At 50.8% G+C, this 16,211-nt stretch overlaps 1 protein-coding gene across 1 annotated transcript in view; it reads left to right on the top strand.

The window, feature by feature from the left end:
• Steap3 (STEAP3 metalloreductase) overlaps positions 1 to 16,211 on the top strand; it is a 53,133-nt gene that overhangs the window by 17,788 nt on the left and 19,134 nt on the right. The window contains exons 3-4 of the mRNA XM_087906594.1: positions 7,007 to 7,506; positions 9,806 to 10,333. Of these exons, the coding sequence (XP_087762720.1) occupies positions 7,007 to 7,506; positions 9,806 to 10,333 (1,028 nt within the window). The remainder of the gene's footprint in view (positions 1 to 7,006; positions 7,507 to 9,805; positions 10,334 to 16,211) is intronic.

Here is a 16,211-nt window from a genome sequence, read left to right on the forward strand (position 1 = left end):
CATAAACATGGGCCAGGGTAGTTGTCCAAAACCACAATACAAATGATGTGATAATGATGTTAGGTCTTTCGAAGATGGAAGTACGTGGGAGAATGCCCTGTAGCCGAGAACTTCTGAGATCCTCCTGCCTCCACCTTCAGAGTGCTGAGATTGCCTTGCCCACCAGTGTGGTGCTGGTGAGCAAACATTGGGCATCGTGCATGCTGGGTGTGCTGGCTAGCTTTAAGTCAACCTGATAGGCTAGAGTCACTTTGGAAGAGGAAGCCTCAATTGAGAAAATGCACCCATCAGGTTGGCCTGTGGGGCATTTTCTTGATTGATGTGAAAAAGCCCACCCCATGGGGCCAGTGTCACCCATGTGCTCGTAGTCCTGGTGCTTTAAGAAAACAGGCTAAGCAGGCCATGAGGAGCAATCCAGGAAGCAGTGTTCCTCTATGGCCTCTGCTTCGGTTCCAGCCTCCGGGTTTCTGCCTTGTGCTTCTGCCCTGACTGTCAGCAATGGAATGTGATGTGGAACTATAAAGCTGAAGTAACCATCCCTCCCCGCGTTGCTATGGTGTTCATCATGATGATGGAAAATACTTAAAACCCTAGACAAGTACTGAGTACACCCCAGCCCTTTTCCCAGTTCTTCACTGAACACCTACTACAGTGGCATTCAGAGCATGTCCCCTGGACTTTCAGGAGCCCAAGATCTGGGGAGAGGAGCTCTGCGGTGGGTCCCGTAGGACCTCTGCAGTGGGTCCCGTAGGAGCTGTGTGGTGGGTCCCGTAGGAGCTGTGTGGTAGGATCCATAGGAGCTCTGCAGTGGGTCCCACAGGATCTCTGCAGTGGGTTCCATGACCTCTGCAGATGCCAGTGAGACTTTAGCTGAAGTTCATGTGCTGGGTCCCCACAGTAAACCGCACTAAGTTCCCACCTTGGAAAGACTACCTCACAGAGCAGAGGCAGCCTTCCAGGGCCAGGGAGGCACAGGCAAAGCAGTTGTGGGTTTAATTTGGGAACTGGGGATCCTGGCAGGGAAGGGTGACCTGGGGATGCCGTGGCTTAAGGACTGTTGCTAGCAGACACCCCAAGACTCAACTCCAGAGTTTGCTGGTGTCCTGCCTATCTTCCTACTGACCCCCCACCCCAGGCTCCACCAGGCTCTCTTCTGAAAGTCAGACAGCAAGGTCTCCTTCCTTTTGGCTGTCTTTGTGTTTGTTTTCCTTTACATAGGGTCTTATGTGACCCAGACTGGCTCAAACTTACTGTGTAGGTGACAGTCACCTCACAGTTCTGTTCTTCTTGCCTCTGGGATTCCAGGCATGCACCACCACTTCCAGATTACTGTATGGGGGTCAAACCCAGGGCTTCTGGCATGCTAGGCAAGCGCTGTGCTGACTCAGCCACATTCCCGTTCTACCTCTGCCCCACTAAACTGGCTTAAGGTGAAATGCATGTGTGCCTTCAGGCCATTATCTCGGAGCACATTTTTAGAAAATGCGACCTATTGATTTGAATGAATCTGTTTCTGCTTTACAACAGACAAAACGGAGGGTTCTCTTGTTGTTTGTTAAATTTTTCAAACTCTAGACAGAGGGGTAAAATGAGAACGTTAATTTAAGAACCCCAAAAGTCTGGATATGATGGCTCAAGCCTTTAACCCAGGTTAGCCAGGCCTACACAGTAAGACCCTGTCTTAGAGACAGACAGAGACAGAGAAAGCCCAGAGCGGATCCTTTACTATGAAGCACCATGGTCCCTTGTGTAGAGAAGAGGCTGGGTTCTGACAAAGAGAACTTGCAGTAAACTCTTCTTCTACCAGTGGGTCCTAGGAATAGACTTCAGGGGTCCAGTCTGGTGGCACATGCCTTTACCCACTATATACACCAGCATGCAAGGGGACACAGCAAGGAAACTGCCGGAATGGCCACTCCACTAGGAGAAGGTTTTATTATGAATAAGAGAGAAAATAGCCAGAGGCATCTGGAAGAGTCCAGAGCAGAGAGAGAAAGAAGTAGGCTGGACATGGCCAAGGCTGTCTTCAAGAGAATAATGTGGGTTATAAGGAGGATGTGTGGCTGGGGGCAGAGATGTCCATGGCTAGAGTGGACCCCAGAGTTAGGGTGGGGGAGGAGGTGAGAAAGGCCAGGAGGCTATAGTGTGGGCTTTGCAATATATCATGGGTACTGGTGAGTAGGGACTGAGGGAGCCTGGAGACCATCATGGGCTTTGATAGGCACCCACGGGTATACACCAGTGGAGAGCCACATGGCCCTTCTGATAAAGGCAAGGAAAAATGTCTCCTTTTGGAGAAACTGGAACCCACTTAACAAGTTCCTGAAGAGTTCTGGCTCTTATCTAACTGCCAGAAATCCTCCTGTAGTCCAGCTTGAGCTCATTTCTAGACATATGGACTACCTGAGCTCCACACTACTGAGCCATCCCATCAGGCCCGGATCCTGTCTCCTTGGCATGGAATTTACTGACTTGGCTATGTTAGGAGCCCCAGGGATCCTCCTCCCCAGCTGTGGTGAGCAACTCACATAGTTTGAATGTATTTGGCCCCCATAAACTCATAGGGAGTGGCACTATTAATAGCTGTGGCCTTGTTGGAAGAATTGTGGTCTTGTTGGAGAAGGCTGGGTGACACACACCTTTAATCCAGACCTTGAGGCTGGAGGGCACACCTTTAATCTGGACCACACCTTCTGTTGGAAGTGTGCCACTGTAGGGGGCAGCCTCTGAGGTCTTTCTCAAGCTTCACTCAGTGACAGTCAGTTGATTTCCTGTTTCCTGCAAGATGTATCCCTCTCAGCTCCAGCACCACCTCTGCCTGAAATCTGCCATACTCCCTGCCTTGGCGATAACTGACTGAACCTCTGAAACTGTAAGCGAGTCCCCTCAATTAAATGTTTTCTCTATAAGAATTGCCGTGGCCATGGTGTCTCTTCCCTGCAATAGTAAACCCTAACTAAGACAACCACCATGCTGGCTTTTTTGCATGGATGCTGGGTTCTCATGTTTGCAAGCATGGATGCTTAGGTCCTCGTGTTTGCAAGGCACAGTACTTCATCGACTGAGCATTCTCTCCAGCCCCTTTAATCCACCTCTGATGTGCTTCCCCTTCATGCCCCGTAATGGCTACGTTTCAGTGTGAGCTTCAGAAGAGACAGAGCAGATTCACACCCGTGGAGGAATGAGAGGCAATGCACCTCCTGGAAGACTGGCTGCGGTGTGCCGTACCCTGCTGCATGGCCTCATTTAAACTCCAGGCCTTTCCGTGGGTAGCGGAGGATACCTCTGGGAGCCGTGGAGCGGCCCCGAGACCTCAGCACTCACACACAGATCCAGCCACACCAACCTGGAATGATGGTAGAAAGAAGCTACAGGGCAAGCCGAGACCAAGCATGCTGTGGAGTCAAGGGTGTAGCTGAGTCCCAGAGACCATGGCTCCTCCCCAACAGTTAACTTTGGCTGTTGTGTAAGTTTGACTTCTCTGCAGGTCATGGGACTTAAAGGGCTCAACTAGGCAGAAAACAAGGAAAGAAGCCTTGAATGCGGAGACAAATGAATCACAGAATCAGACTCGACCCCCAAAGTGTGTTTACTTTTCAGTCACAGAAATAATAGTCCTTGGAAACTCAGTTTCTTTAAAAACAAAAACAACTTGTGTGTGTGTAATGCCTGGGATTAAACCCAGAGTCTACATGCTGAGCAAGCATATAAAAACTTTTAAAAAATTTTTATTATTTTTCATTTTTAATTGTGTGTGTATTGATTCATGCACATGACGCCTGTGGAGGTCAGAGGTATCAGACTCTTCTTGAGCTGAAGTTACAGGTAGTTGTGAGCCACACACCGTGTGTGCTGGGAACCAAACTCACACAGCTTCAAAAGCAGTGCAGGCTCCTAACCACTGAGCCACCGCTCCAGCATATAGTTTGCATATGTTCAATTGTATTGTACTACTGTCTTAACACACGCGCGCGCGTGCAAACACACACACACACACACACACGAAGGTTTAAAAGGAATTAAACCCATAAGTGGGCAGAGGATGTAGCTTGGTGGCAGAATGAATTTGATCCTTCATGTGTTCAAAGCCCTGGGCTTCATCCTTAGAGTGCGGACACACACCCAAAGATAACGTGGGCATCCTGGCAGCCTGAGGTAACCCTGGGTTCTGGGTGGGAGTCTGTCTGCTTTTCCTTATAGGATCTATCATAATTTGTGAGGATAACTGCACCCAAGGGACTCCTGGTGGCCATCCATGACCACCTAAAATCCAAAGGGTGGCGCAACCCATGAGAAAAGGCTAGGGCCATCATCTGCATGGCTATTCTCACTCCGGCCTCCCCAAGAGCAGGAAGGAGCTAGCAGATTGGTTGTGTATCAGAGCCAAAATTGCAGTCCATGTTTTGGCTCTGCTGGGAATCGAGAGGGGACAAGGAGCCTGGCCGAGACCCCAGGGGACTGGGCCACCCCAGCCACAGTGCTCTTCTGTCTGTAGCTTGGCAGGCAGGTGAGTAGATCTGTAGCCTGGCTACGGACCCAGGCCCATCAGCTGCAATCAGATCCCCTCGCCCTCTGTGCCCTCTGTCTATAAATAGATCCCACATCACAGCCAGGCACATGCAGAGGCCAGACCATGCAGACTCTTACCTCTACCAAACACGCAGGCAGCAGTGACTTCTGAGCCTCTCAGAACTCCAGGATGTGTGCCAACCACTTTGTCCCTCCCCACAGCCATCAGAACAGTGGCAGGTCTTGTGTTTGGGTGTGGCCAAACCTGTGAAGAACTGTGAGGGCAGGGGTTGGGGAGGTGCCTCCGTAGGTAAAAAGCATTTGCTGTGTAGACATGAGGATCTGAGTTCGAATCCTCAGAACCCATGAAAAAGTTGGATACAATAGTGTCTGTAACTCCAGCATCCTTTTGGGAGATGGGAAGTGAAGACAGAGCTCCTGGGTCAGCTAGTCTGGTGTGTGAACAGGAGAAACAGACCCTGTGCCAAACATGGCAGAGAGTGAGAACTAACATACAAGGCCTATGTCTACACATACACAGGCTCACAAATGTGCACACATATGTACATCACACATATACACATCCACCCATACCTGTGCCAGTGGCCTGATTTAGTTGCCAAGGCCAAGGGCTTTCAAGGTTTCTTCCTGTCTTCTTTGTTTCTTCCTTCCTTTTTTCCTTCCCTTCCTTCCTTCCTTCCTTCCTTCCTTCCTTCCTTCCTTCCTTCCTTCCTTCCTTCCTTCCTTCTTTCTTTCTTTGACAGGGTTTCTCTGCGTAGCCCTGGCTGTCCTGAGACTCTTTGTAGACCAGGCTGGCCTCGAACTCACAGAGCTCTGCCTGCCTCTGCACCGCCCCTCCCCCCCAAGCGCTGGGATCAAAGGCGTGCGCCTTCCTCACCACCAGCTCTTCTGCCAGTTTTTGTATGTTAATTTTGTAAGATTTTGCCCAAAGTCTTCCCAACCTTTTTTCTTCCCTATTCTCCTGCCTCAGCAATTTGAGAGTTGAGATGGAAGACACCCTTCTGTTCATCCAGGTTTCTGAGGTCGCACAAATGGTTAGCAAATGTGGACACCCTAGCCTGGAAGCCTTGTGGGGTCAGGTGGGACGGTCCCAGGTTCCAGATGACTGAGCAGAGGGTCTCCATTGCCAACCTGCAGAATGATTGTCCTGACTCCTGCTCCCCCACCATCTCTGATCTCTAGGGCCTAACGGGTACCTGGCATTGGTGCAGAGGGTTCTTCTCCTGCCGCTGGGGCTTGCTCAGTGCTTATGGCTTGAGTCCAGCCCTGTTTGACTTATTTCTGCAACCTTGTAAGGAAAACGCTATTATCTCCTTTGTGTGTGTGTGTGTGTGTGTGTGTGTGTGTGTGTGTGTGTGTGTTTGTGTGGGGGTCAGAGATCAATGTCAGGTGTCTTTTTTCAGTCATTCCCCACCTTAACTTTTTGAGACAGGGTTTCTCACTGGGACCTGAAACCAATTTAGCTAACTAACAGGCCAGTAGTTCCCAAGGGATCTGCCTGCCTCTGCACATATGAGCACATGCTGTCACACCTGACTTTTGTACATGGATTCTGGAGATCCAAACTCAGATCCTGGTGTGGCGAGCACTTAGTGCTCTGAGCCATCTCCGCATCTCAGGTCATTGCTATTTTAGCATTTTCTCTGTGTATAAGTGTAATCATGTGAACAGCGTCACGGCAAACATTGCTCATGTACTGGAATTCATGTACTGGAATTCACCTAGATTCCTTTCCCCTTTCCCAGGTCCTCTTTTCTTTTCTTTTTTTAAAGACTTATTTATTTTGCATACAGTGTTCTGTACTGCATGTATGCTGCAGACCAGAAGAGGGCACCAGATCCCATTACAGATGGTTGTGAGACACCATGTGGTTGCTGGGAATCGAACTCAGGACCTCTGGAAGAGCAGCCAGTGCTCTTAACCTTTGAACCCTCTCCAGCCCCTCCCACGTCCTCTTAAGTGTCCCTGTCGTCTTTCTTTCCCCATGTTGAGGTATGTATGTTTGTGCATACACATGCCTGTGGAGGCCCAAGGCTGGCCTATATCCTCTGTTGTTCTCTGCCTTACTCAATGAGGCAGGGTCTCAGAGTGAACCCAAAGTCCACCAATATGACCAGGCTAGCTATTCAGCCTGCTCCAGGGATCCCCTCTCGCTGCTTTCTGAGTTCCATGCCTACCCGGTGTTTATGTAGACACAGAGATCCAAGCTCTAACTTCCATGCTTGCTGAGCCATCTTCCCAGCCTTCATTTTCTGTCTTTCCAGCCTTCCTCAGTTGGTCAGAGTCCTCCCACTCTATGCATATATGTCCTTGTCCAGTGGGGCTGCTCTTGCTCAGCTTGTCCCCTGTGTTTGCATGGAATACTTGGTGTCTGCTGGATGAAGACCTAACCAGCCATGTTTGACCCAAGGTAGGAGGTAGGAGGCCAGATGCCCTGGGAGGCCTCTAGTGACCAGGTCTCTGCATTCTCTTACAGCCACCGCAATGTCCGGGGAAATGGACAAGCCGCTGATCAGTCGCCGCCTGGTGGACAGTGATGGCAGTCTGACTGAGGTCCCCAACAAGGCCCCCAAAGTGGGCATACTGGGCAGTGGGGATTTTGCCCGTTCCCTAGCCACACGCCTAGTGAGCTCTGGCTTCAGCGTGGTAGTGGGGAGTCGTAACCCCAAACGCACAGCTGGCCTCTTCCCCTCCACAGCCCAAGTGACTTTTCAGGAGGAGGCTGTGAGCTCTCCACAGGTCATTTTTGTAGCCGTGTTCCGGGAGCACTATTCTTCACTGTGCTGTCTGGGCGACCAGTTGGCTGGCAAGATCCTAGTGGATGTAAGCAACCCCACGGAGAAGGAGCATCTTCAGAACCACCAGTCTAACGCCGAGTACCTGGCCTCACTCTTCCCTGCTTGCACTGTGGTCAAGGCCTTCAATGTCATCTCTGCTTGGGCCCTGCAGTCTGGCCCAAGGGATGGCAACAGGCAGGTAGGTGCTAGGGAATGGCAGCCAGCATCCCTCTTGTCACCATAAAAATCTCATCTTACACAGCAGGAAATCAAAGCTCGGAGACATTAATGATGTTAGCCCAACGCTGGTGAGTTGGGATTTGAACCCTATTTATTTATTTATTTATTTATTATTCTGGTTTTTTGTTTTTTAAATATTTATTTATTTATTTATTATGTATGTATACAATATTCTGTCTGTGTGTATGACTGCAGGCCAGAAGAGGGTACCAGACCTCATTACAGATGGTTGTGAGCCACCATGTGGTTGCCGGGAATTGAACTCAGGACCTTTGGAAGAGCAGGCAATGCTCTTAACCACTGAGCCATCTCTCCAGCCCAGAGTTTTTTGTTTTTTTAAGACAAGGTTTCTCTGTGTAGTTCTGGCTGCTCTGTAACTCACTCTGTAGACCAGGCTGGTCATGAATTCATAGAGATCCACCTGCCTCTTCTTCCTGAGTGCTGGAATTAAAAGCATGCACCACTACCATCCAGCTTGAACCCTATTTATATGGACATGGGATCCATGTTCTTTTTGAGATGGGGGCTTGGTTTCCTCAGTATGAAGGAAAGGATGATGGCTGTTGACTTGGGGTTCGAGGAGGAGATATCTTGGGGTTGGGGAGCTGGTGCAGTGGGTAAAATGCATGTTATGTGACCATTAGAACCTATATTTACATCCATATAAAAACTATGTAGTGGTTATCATCCCAGCAGTACTGGGGCAGGAACGGGGGACCCCTAAGGCTTAGTAGCCAACCCGTACCAAAAAGGCAAGCTTCGGGTTCAGTGAGAGACCCTGTTTCAACAAGGAACATGGAAAGGAATAGTTTAAGACTCCTGACTTCACCTCTGCCCTCAACATGCACATGCACACACATGAACTCATATGTACCCACATACATACATCCTCACAAATACCACACACGATCAAAAGAAAGCCGGACTTCACACACGTGGTAGAATGTCCGTCCATAAACCTATCCAGGGCCCAGCTCTGAGAGAATCTAGAGGCACCTGGCTATCCACCACTGTGTGACCTAGGGACAGGTTTTCATATGGTGCTCTCATTTTCTTTCCATTGCTGTGATAAAACCGTCTGAAAGCAACACAGGGGCAAAGGGCGTACGTCAGCCTACAGGTCATAGTCCATCACAGAGTAAGTCAGAGTAAGAGCCCAGGCCTCTGTGCTGTTCCGTGCAGCATCACTGCTGTGCCAGGAACTCACTTCCAGAAGATGAGGAAGTACAACAGAAGTCGTGGAATGCTGCTGCAGCCTCATGCCCACTCCTGCTAACTAGCTTTCTCACACGGCTCAGGACCACCTGCCTCCCACCATGAGCTGGGCCTTCCTGCACCAATTAACAATTAAGACAATCCCCCATAGACATGCCCACAGGCTCATCTGATGTGGGCAATCCCTTAATTGAGGCACTCCTCTCAGATGATTTAATGGCCATCTTGACAATTAAAGCTGACTAAGACAGAGGACCTGCTGGAGAAGACCCTCAGCCGGCCTTAGACTCAGGCTCAGGAAGCAGGGAGGGCATCCCAGGCTGATTTGACAACCTGCAAAGGTACCAGAGTAAAAACTGAGGCCCTCAGACCTTAGTCTGTTCATCTGAAAGATGGGTGTATTAGTACTGACCTGCAGGCTGGGCAGGAGGCTGAGATGACTACTCAGACTAACTGCTCAGTTACGGTGGGAGACTAGATAGACCTCAGGTGTGTCAACAGGGTCGCTCAGGATTCTTGGGGACCCAAAGACATCAATGTGTCTTCCAGTGGAGCTCAGGGGGTACAGTGGACTTGCAGGCCGAGACAATGGGGCAGGCAGGGTGGGGACTGAGGTCTCTGTGGAGTCAAGGGACAGCACCATAGAGAACATCTCTGCACTGAAGGATGCAGCTGCAGCTGCTTCCTCACATTTGGTGACTACATGCAAGAGAGGCAGGCACTGAGCAGTTAGTCCTCAGAAGCAGTTGTTCCGGAGGCCACAGGGGCCGCCTGACTGAGCATCTACCGTGACAGGACAGCTACAGGGAGAGCATTGTCTCTTCATCTCCAAGAGAGGCTGCAGGGCCTCTGTTCCCAAATCCTTGGCTTGAGCATCAACCATCTCGCACTCTGAATTGCATTCTCATCAGTTGGCCACTCACTGGTACCTGCCCCTCTGTGCCTCAGTTTCTCCAACTCACTAAGGAGCTTGACCCTGGTGGTCACCTAGCCATGCCCATACCTGTGACTCCAGCCAGCTGTCCCCTTCTCTCTTCCTACAGGTGCTCATCTGCAGCGACCAGCTGGAAGCCAAGCATACCATCTCAGAGATGGCGCGCACCATGGGTTTTACACCTCTGGACATGGGATCGCTGGCCTCAGCCCGGGAGATAGAGGCCATACCCCTGCGCCTCTTTCCTTCCTGGAAGGTGCCCATCCTTCTGGCACTGGGGCTCTTTGTGTGCTTCTATGCCTACAACTTCATCCGGGATGTATTGCATCCATACGTGCGGAAGCATGAGAACAAATTCTACAAGATGCCCTTGTCTGTGGTCAACACCACACTGCCCTGTGTGGCTTATGTGATGCTGTCTCTGGTGTACCTGCCTGGTGTGCTGGCAGCTGCCCTTCAGCTAAGGAGGGGGACCAAGTACCAGCGCTTTCCGGACTGGCTGGACCACTGGCTGCAGCATCGCAAGCAGATCGGGCTGCTCAGCTTCTTCTTCGGAATGCTGCACGCGCTCTACAGCTTCTGCCTGCCGCTGCGCCGCTCCCACCGCTACGACCTGGTCAACCTGGCCGTGAAGCAGGTACAACCCACCACCTTCACCGGGAGCTATCTGGGTACCACTGTGGCTATCCTCACTCGTGCAGATTTAAGTGAGGCAAGGCCAAGGGAGAGCAGGTACTTAGAGCATTGTGGAGGAAGACATAGTAGGGAAAAAGTGCCAGTGTGTGTGCGTGTGTATGTGTGTGCATGTGTGTATGTGCGTGTGTATGTGTGTGTGCGTGTGTGTATGTGTGTTGCTGCCTTTAAGTGTGGGTATATACTTGCCATGGAGCACTTGTAGAAGTCAGAGTTGGTCCTCACCTTCTACATTGTTTGAGGCAGGGTCTGTTGTTTTCTTCTACATACCCTAGACTAGCTGTCCTTCAAGTTTCTAGAGACTCCTATCTTTGCATCCCGTCTCTCCACAGGCGTGCTGGGATTGTAGATGTACACTACAGCACCCCACATTATGTGGTTTGGGGGATCTGAAGTCAGATCTTACGGCTTGCTAGCAAGTTCCAGATCTGTCTGTCTCTGCCTCCCATCTTTGCATTCCTGGGATTAACATTATGTGTGTGTATGTGTATGTGTGTGTACATGTGTGGTGTGTGTGCACATGAGTGTGCGTGCATGTGACCTGCCCAGCTTATGCCCAGCTTATTTGTGGGTTTTGGGATTCAAACTCAGATCCTCACAGTTGCAAGACAAGCATTTTACCAACTGAGGTGGCTCCTCTCCTTTTTAATTGAGGCGTGGTCTTATTTACTCAATTAAGAAGCCATATGGCACCACCCTGCCCAGTGGGTTCTGGGACAGTGGGGGTCTTTGAGACAAGGAAGCAGGAATGGTGGCATCAGCAGGCAGCAATGCATACAGAAGCAGCTTGTCCCCTGTCTCGCCTACTTTCCTGCTTGGTTCTCTACTCTTAGCCCCAAGTTCAGAACTATGGCGTCTCTGCTTTTCTTTTTCTATGTCAGCCTTGGGCCCCAGGCTGGTGGCTGCATGCTGCCCACGTAGGACATCAGTCACCCAGCAAGGTTCAGCCCAGGGCTAGCAAAGTTCATCTCATCCACTCCCAGGGTGCAGGGACTCCACGAGGCCGATCCCCACCCTGACATGCTCCCCTAGGGACACAGGGCATGGGAGTGAGGTCACGTCACTGCTGGACCACAGGACTCCACCCCTGCCCACCTTGGGCACCCGCTTCCCTGCCGGTGGTTTCTCAGAGGCCCCATTTTCCACCCAGAGGCACCTGGCACCACCCCTGTGGGTTTAGGCTTTGATCAGAGAGGAAGCACCAGACTCGGGCAGAGGAGTGAGGTCCTGGCTGGAACTAAGAAGGGAAAGAATAATAGTTACAAGTTCTTCCAAAGGAGCTCACTGTGTTCCAGGCGCCCTGGAAGAGCGGCACAAACCCATGGTGGATTCATCTGCCCCCTCCCCAATTCATTTCTTAAGGCAAGTGCTGTACTATACTGATCTTTACAGATAGAAAAACCAGGGCACTGAGAGGTTAAGTAATTAGACCGAAGACACACAGCAGTGTTAGGATCCAGAACTGGCCATTCTATACCAGAGCCGTGCTGGTGCCCATGTTATTTTCTACAGGAAAAAGAACCAAATTAACAGCTGAGTAAATGACCTCAGAATTTGAGTCATTTGTTCACTCAGAGGGCATTTGCTCTATAAGGCCCGGTTGCCACGGGAATGAGTAAGAAAGGTGCAGTCCTGCCCCTGGCCTCAGCTGGTGTGGGGTGGCATGGAGGCCTGAAGACCAGAGGCCCTCTTATCTGCCACCACTGATTAGAACCCAGACTGTGGGTTCGGGGTAGGGTGGCTCAGCCAGCAGAGCACTTGCATAGCGTGTGTGAAGTTCAGCACCACATAAATGAAGGTGAGGGGAGTGAGTGGGGGTAGGGGGCAGGGGGTGGTGAATGCTACTCAGAGCAGCTCCCAGGAGGTGGAGGCAGGAAGTTGAAGCCCATCCTTGGCTACTTAGTGAGTTGGAGGCCAGCCTGAGCTACATAGAACCCTGTCTCAAAAACAAAATAATGAGATAGTCAGTATGAATAGCCAAAACAAATAAAATAATCACTATAAGCCCCAAGCCCTTATGACCTCAGGTTCCCAAGGCAGAAGCCATTGTCTTTCTTAGTGTTAATGGTTTTGATGTTCTGTCCTGGCTTTGCTGTTCTAGTTTTACCGTGCTAGGGATAAAACCCAGGATCTCCCAGAAGCTAAATGAGTACTCTACCATTAAATTACACCTCCTCACACCCTGCTTTTTTTTAAAAAAAAAATTGAGACAGGGTCTCACTAAGGGGACTGGAAAGATGGCTCAGTGGTTAAGAGCAATGCTTGCTCTTCTAAAGGTCCTGAGTTCAATTCCCAGCAACTACATGGTGTCTGTAATGGGATCTGGTGTCCTCTTGAGGAAGAGACCTGGTCAGTCCTCATCAACTTAAACTATGAAATCCAATATGGACAAGTTCGACAGAACCACCATATACGGGCTGCCCATGCACGCTTCAGCATTGCCAGGGCATAAATTTCATTTTTTTTTTCCCTCACTAAGCTGCCCAGGGCATCCTTGAACTCATCTGTAGCCCAGAAGTTGGGATCCTACTGCCTCAACTTCCTAAGGAATTAAGACTACAGACCTGCAGCAAGTCCAGGGTGACATTTTCTTCTACAAAAGTTGAGTCCCCTTGGTGTGGAAGCCCTGTCCTACTGAAGGGACGTCAGGCAGCGTGTCCTGCCCCGGAAATGGTGATGCAGGGGTTGGAGCCCTGAGTATTCAGCCCTCTGTGCTGAGTTGGCAAGTGTTCAGGCAGAGCTGAGAAAGAAAAGGCCCACCCTCTCCCAGGACCCACAGGAAGCCACTGCCCCACCACCACCACGCCCCAACCCTAACTAATTCCCTTCTGTGTGTATGAGCATGCTCACCTGTGTGCAAGTACACATGCATGTGGGGGCACATAAAAGTGTTGGCCTGTCTACGTGGAGGCAGAGACCACCTAAGCTGTCAAACACTATGCAGCTTGGGTTTTGTGCTTATTGTTTGGGGGACTTTTTGTTAAATTTGTTTTGTTATTTTTAAGACAAGGTCTCTCACTTGCCTGGAACTTGCTGAGTAGGTTCTTCTGTCTGGCCAGTGGGCCTCAGGGATCCACTTGTCTCTGCCACCCCACTGCTGGGGTCACAAGGACATGCCACCACACCCAGCTTTTTGATTAGGTTCTAGTGATCCAAGGCAGGTCCTCGTGCCGTTGTCTGAGCAGCTCCCCTCCCACTTAATGTATGCCATTCTCTAAATTTTCTGTCTGGCCCAGACCTTCCTTGATGTCATTAACCCAGTGTTGCCTTCATGCCAACTTCATGGCCCAGATGGCACAGGTGAATCATCTCGCTCCTACAAGACACTCTGTGCCCTAAAGGGGCTTCAGCTGTGTTGAGAAATTCTCAAGTGGGGAACCAGGCTGATGGAGCATGTCTGAGGTGACAGTCGGAGAGTTTAGCATGCCAAAGCCTGGCAATGATGGGCCAGTTCAACCTGAATGTGTTTAGGCAGGTGAATGGTAGGCCACACTGATCGGCTGCACCTTTGGGTCCCAGGCCTGGACACTGTTGAGAAATGTATCCAGTCCCTGAAGCCTTGCCTGCGGGGCGGGAAGCAGTCCCCTTGCCTGCTCTTGGCTACCTCCCTGTGGCCGCTGCTCACACTGGCTGCTTCAGGGCTTTGCCGGAACAAGGAGCACAATAACATGGACACCGGAAACCCCTCTGGGATTTCCCTGAATCCCAAGACAGTGCCGCCTGGAGGCTTTTAAGACCACCTTTTCCAACAGCATCATTACGACCTATGTTGTAGGTCGTTGTTGTGTTGTAGGTATGTTGTAGGTGTTGGTGTGGCTTTCTTAACTTGCCGGTGCTGTTCCTGGAGATGCATTTCCAGGTTACTTAGAAGTCAAGTTCAGAAGCAACAGCTGACCCACAGGCAGCTTCCCCTGTCCTCCTCACTCCAAAGCTGACCAGCGTGGGACCACCAGAGAAGAGATGAAACTTAGCTGAGTGTGGGCCTGGGGAGAGTCATTCAACAAAGAGCTTGCCTTGCCAGCATGAGGATCTGAGTTTGATCAATCCCCAGAAGCCATGAAAAGCTGCTGGGAGTGATGGCACATGCCTGCCACCCCAGGCTGGGGAGGTAGAGACAGGCAGATCCCTGGGGCTCTCTGGCCAGCAGCCTAGCTGACTTGCCAAGTTCCACATTCATTAAGAAATCATCTTAATAAGCAAGGTAGACAGCTCCCGAAGAATGTCACCCAATGTTGACCCCTGACCTCCACACAAACTCAAACGTTGCACTCACATCATAAAGGTGACAACGATCGGGCCCCCAGGCCTGCTCCCTGCCCTTCCCTCCTCATCAAGGTGGGGGTGGGGGAGCAGGGGAGGTGTGGGGGGGTGGGGGGGTGGGGGGTGGGGGAGGCGGGGAGGAGCACCAGTGTTGCAAGCCACTGTTGACTAGTCTGCAGTCAGGCACAGCGAGACTTGTGATGTGAGCCACCCAAGCTCAGCGAGCCGCTGAGTAATGAGCGAACAGCAGAGCGCATGGAGATGACTCGCTTTGCTAACACCAACCGTGAGTCAGTCTTGTTCAGGGGCTGCTGCTGCGGCAGGGACCTGAGCCTTTTGCAGGGTCAGACCTATCTCTTCCCACTAGCAAATGCTGTTCCAACTTGTTTTTACCCACATTGTAATTACCGGCCAAAATCCCAGCTCGTTTGGATCTGTCAGATAAAGAAACAGGTCCAGAGATGGTATCTCAGAGACCCACAAGGCCAGTGGTCTTCCAACTCCTGGTCCTTTGTGGCCTTCGGACACCAATATGAAGAAGCCTGCCCTACAATAATCCAGAATGGGAAACTGGATGCGGCTCAGCCGGTAGTGTTTGTTCAGCACGCAGAAAGCCCTGGGTTCCATCCCAGCAACACCCACAGCCTAGCCGCATGGCACAAACTTAAAATTATGACACTTACTTGGGAAGTGGAGGCAGGAGGATCAGAATTCAAGGTCATCCTTGGCTTCCTTGTGAGTTGGAGGACAACTTGTGTTACAGGAGACCCTGTCTCAAAACAGAAACAAAAACCAGGCCGTCTTTTCTCGCCGGGCAGGCAGTGGCCATAGATGGCATTTTCTTGACTCCTTTAGTTCCTTTTGTAAACTTTGCAGCCATTGTTGCTTAGCCCCTGGATTCATTTTTAATATTCTGTTCCAGTAATGGGCTTACACGAGGTGTTTTCTTCCTGCTGAAGTAGTTCACACACACACACACATACACACACACACACACAGACACACACACACACAGACACACACACACACACAGACACACACACACACACAGACACACACACACACAGACACACACACACACACACAGACACACACACACACAGACACACACACACACACACACAGACACACACACACACACACACACACACACGTCTGAGTCAGTCTCCTTATAGGAGGGGCAGCCTGCTTAGTCTTCCTTCCTCGGGGAGGCTTTCTCGCTTTTCTGATGGCAGATTAAAGGGCTAGCATTCAGGACTGACTGGGAAATGATGGCAGTCCTGATGGAAGGACCTTGATTCCAGCTCTTCCCCGTACAGACCCTGGGTCAGGCAGGGCCAGTGGGTGAGGAGGGGCCATCTCAGAGCTCAGAGCAACCCTGATGCACGTGTGTGTCCTCGGAGCTCAGTGGGAGACACCGATGTCATATGCAGATGTTCTTATGTAGTCCCAGGCTCAGCACACAGTAGGTACTTTCTAAGTGCTTGCTGAACTAACTGGTGAGGGGATGTCAGGCTGTTGCCGGGCAACAGATGTGCAAGAGCTATGTGCCCCCGAGAGAA

This window comes from Myodes glareolus, chromosome 5 (assembly GCF_982192425.1).
Source record: "Myodes glareolus chromosome 5, mMyoGla1.1, whole genome shotgun sequence".
NCBI classification, from domain to species: Eukaryota; Metazoa; Chordata; class Mammalia; order Rodentia; family Cricetidae; genus Myodes; species Myodes glareolus.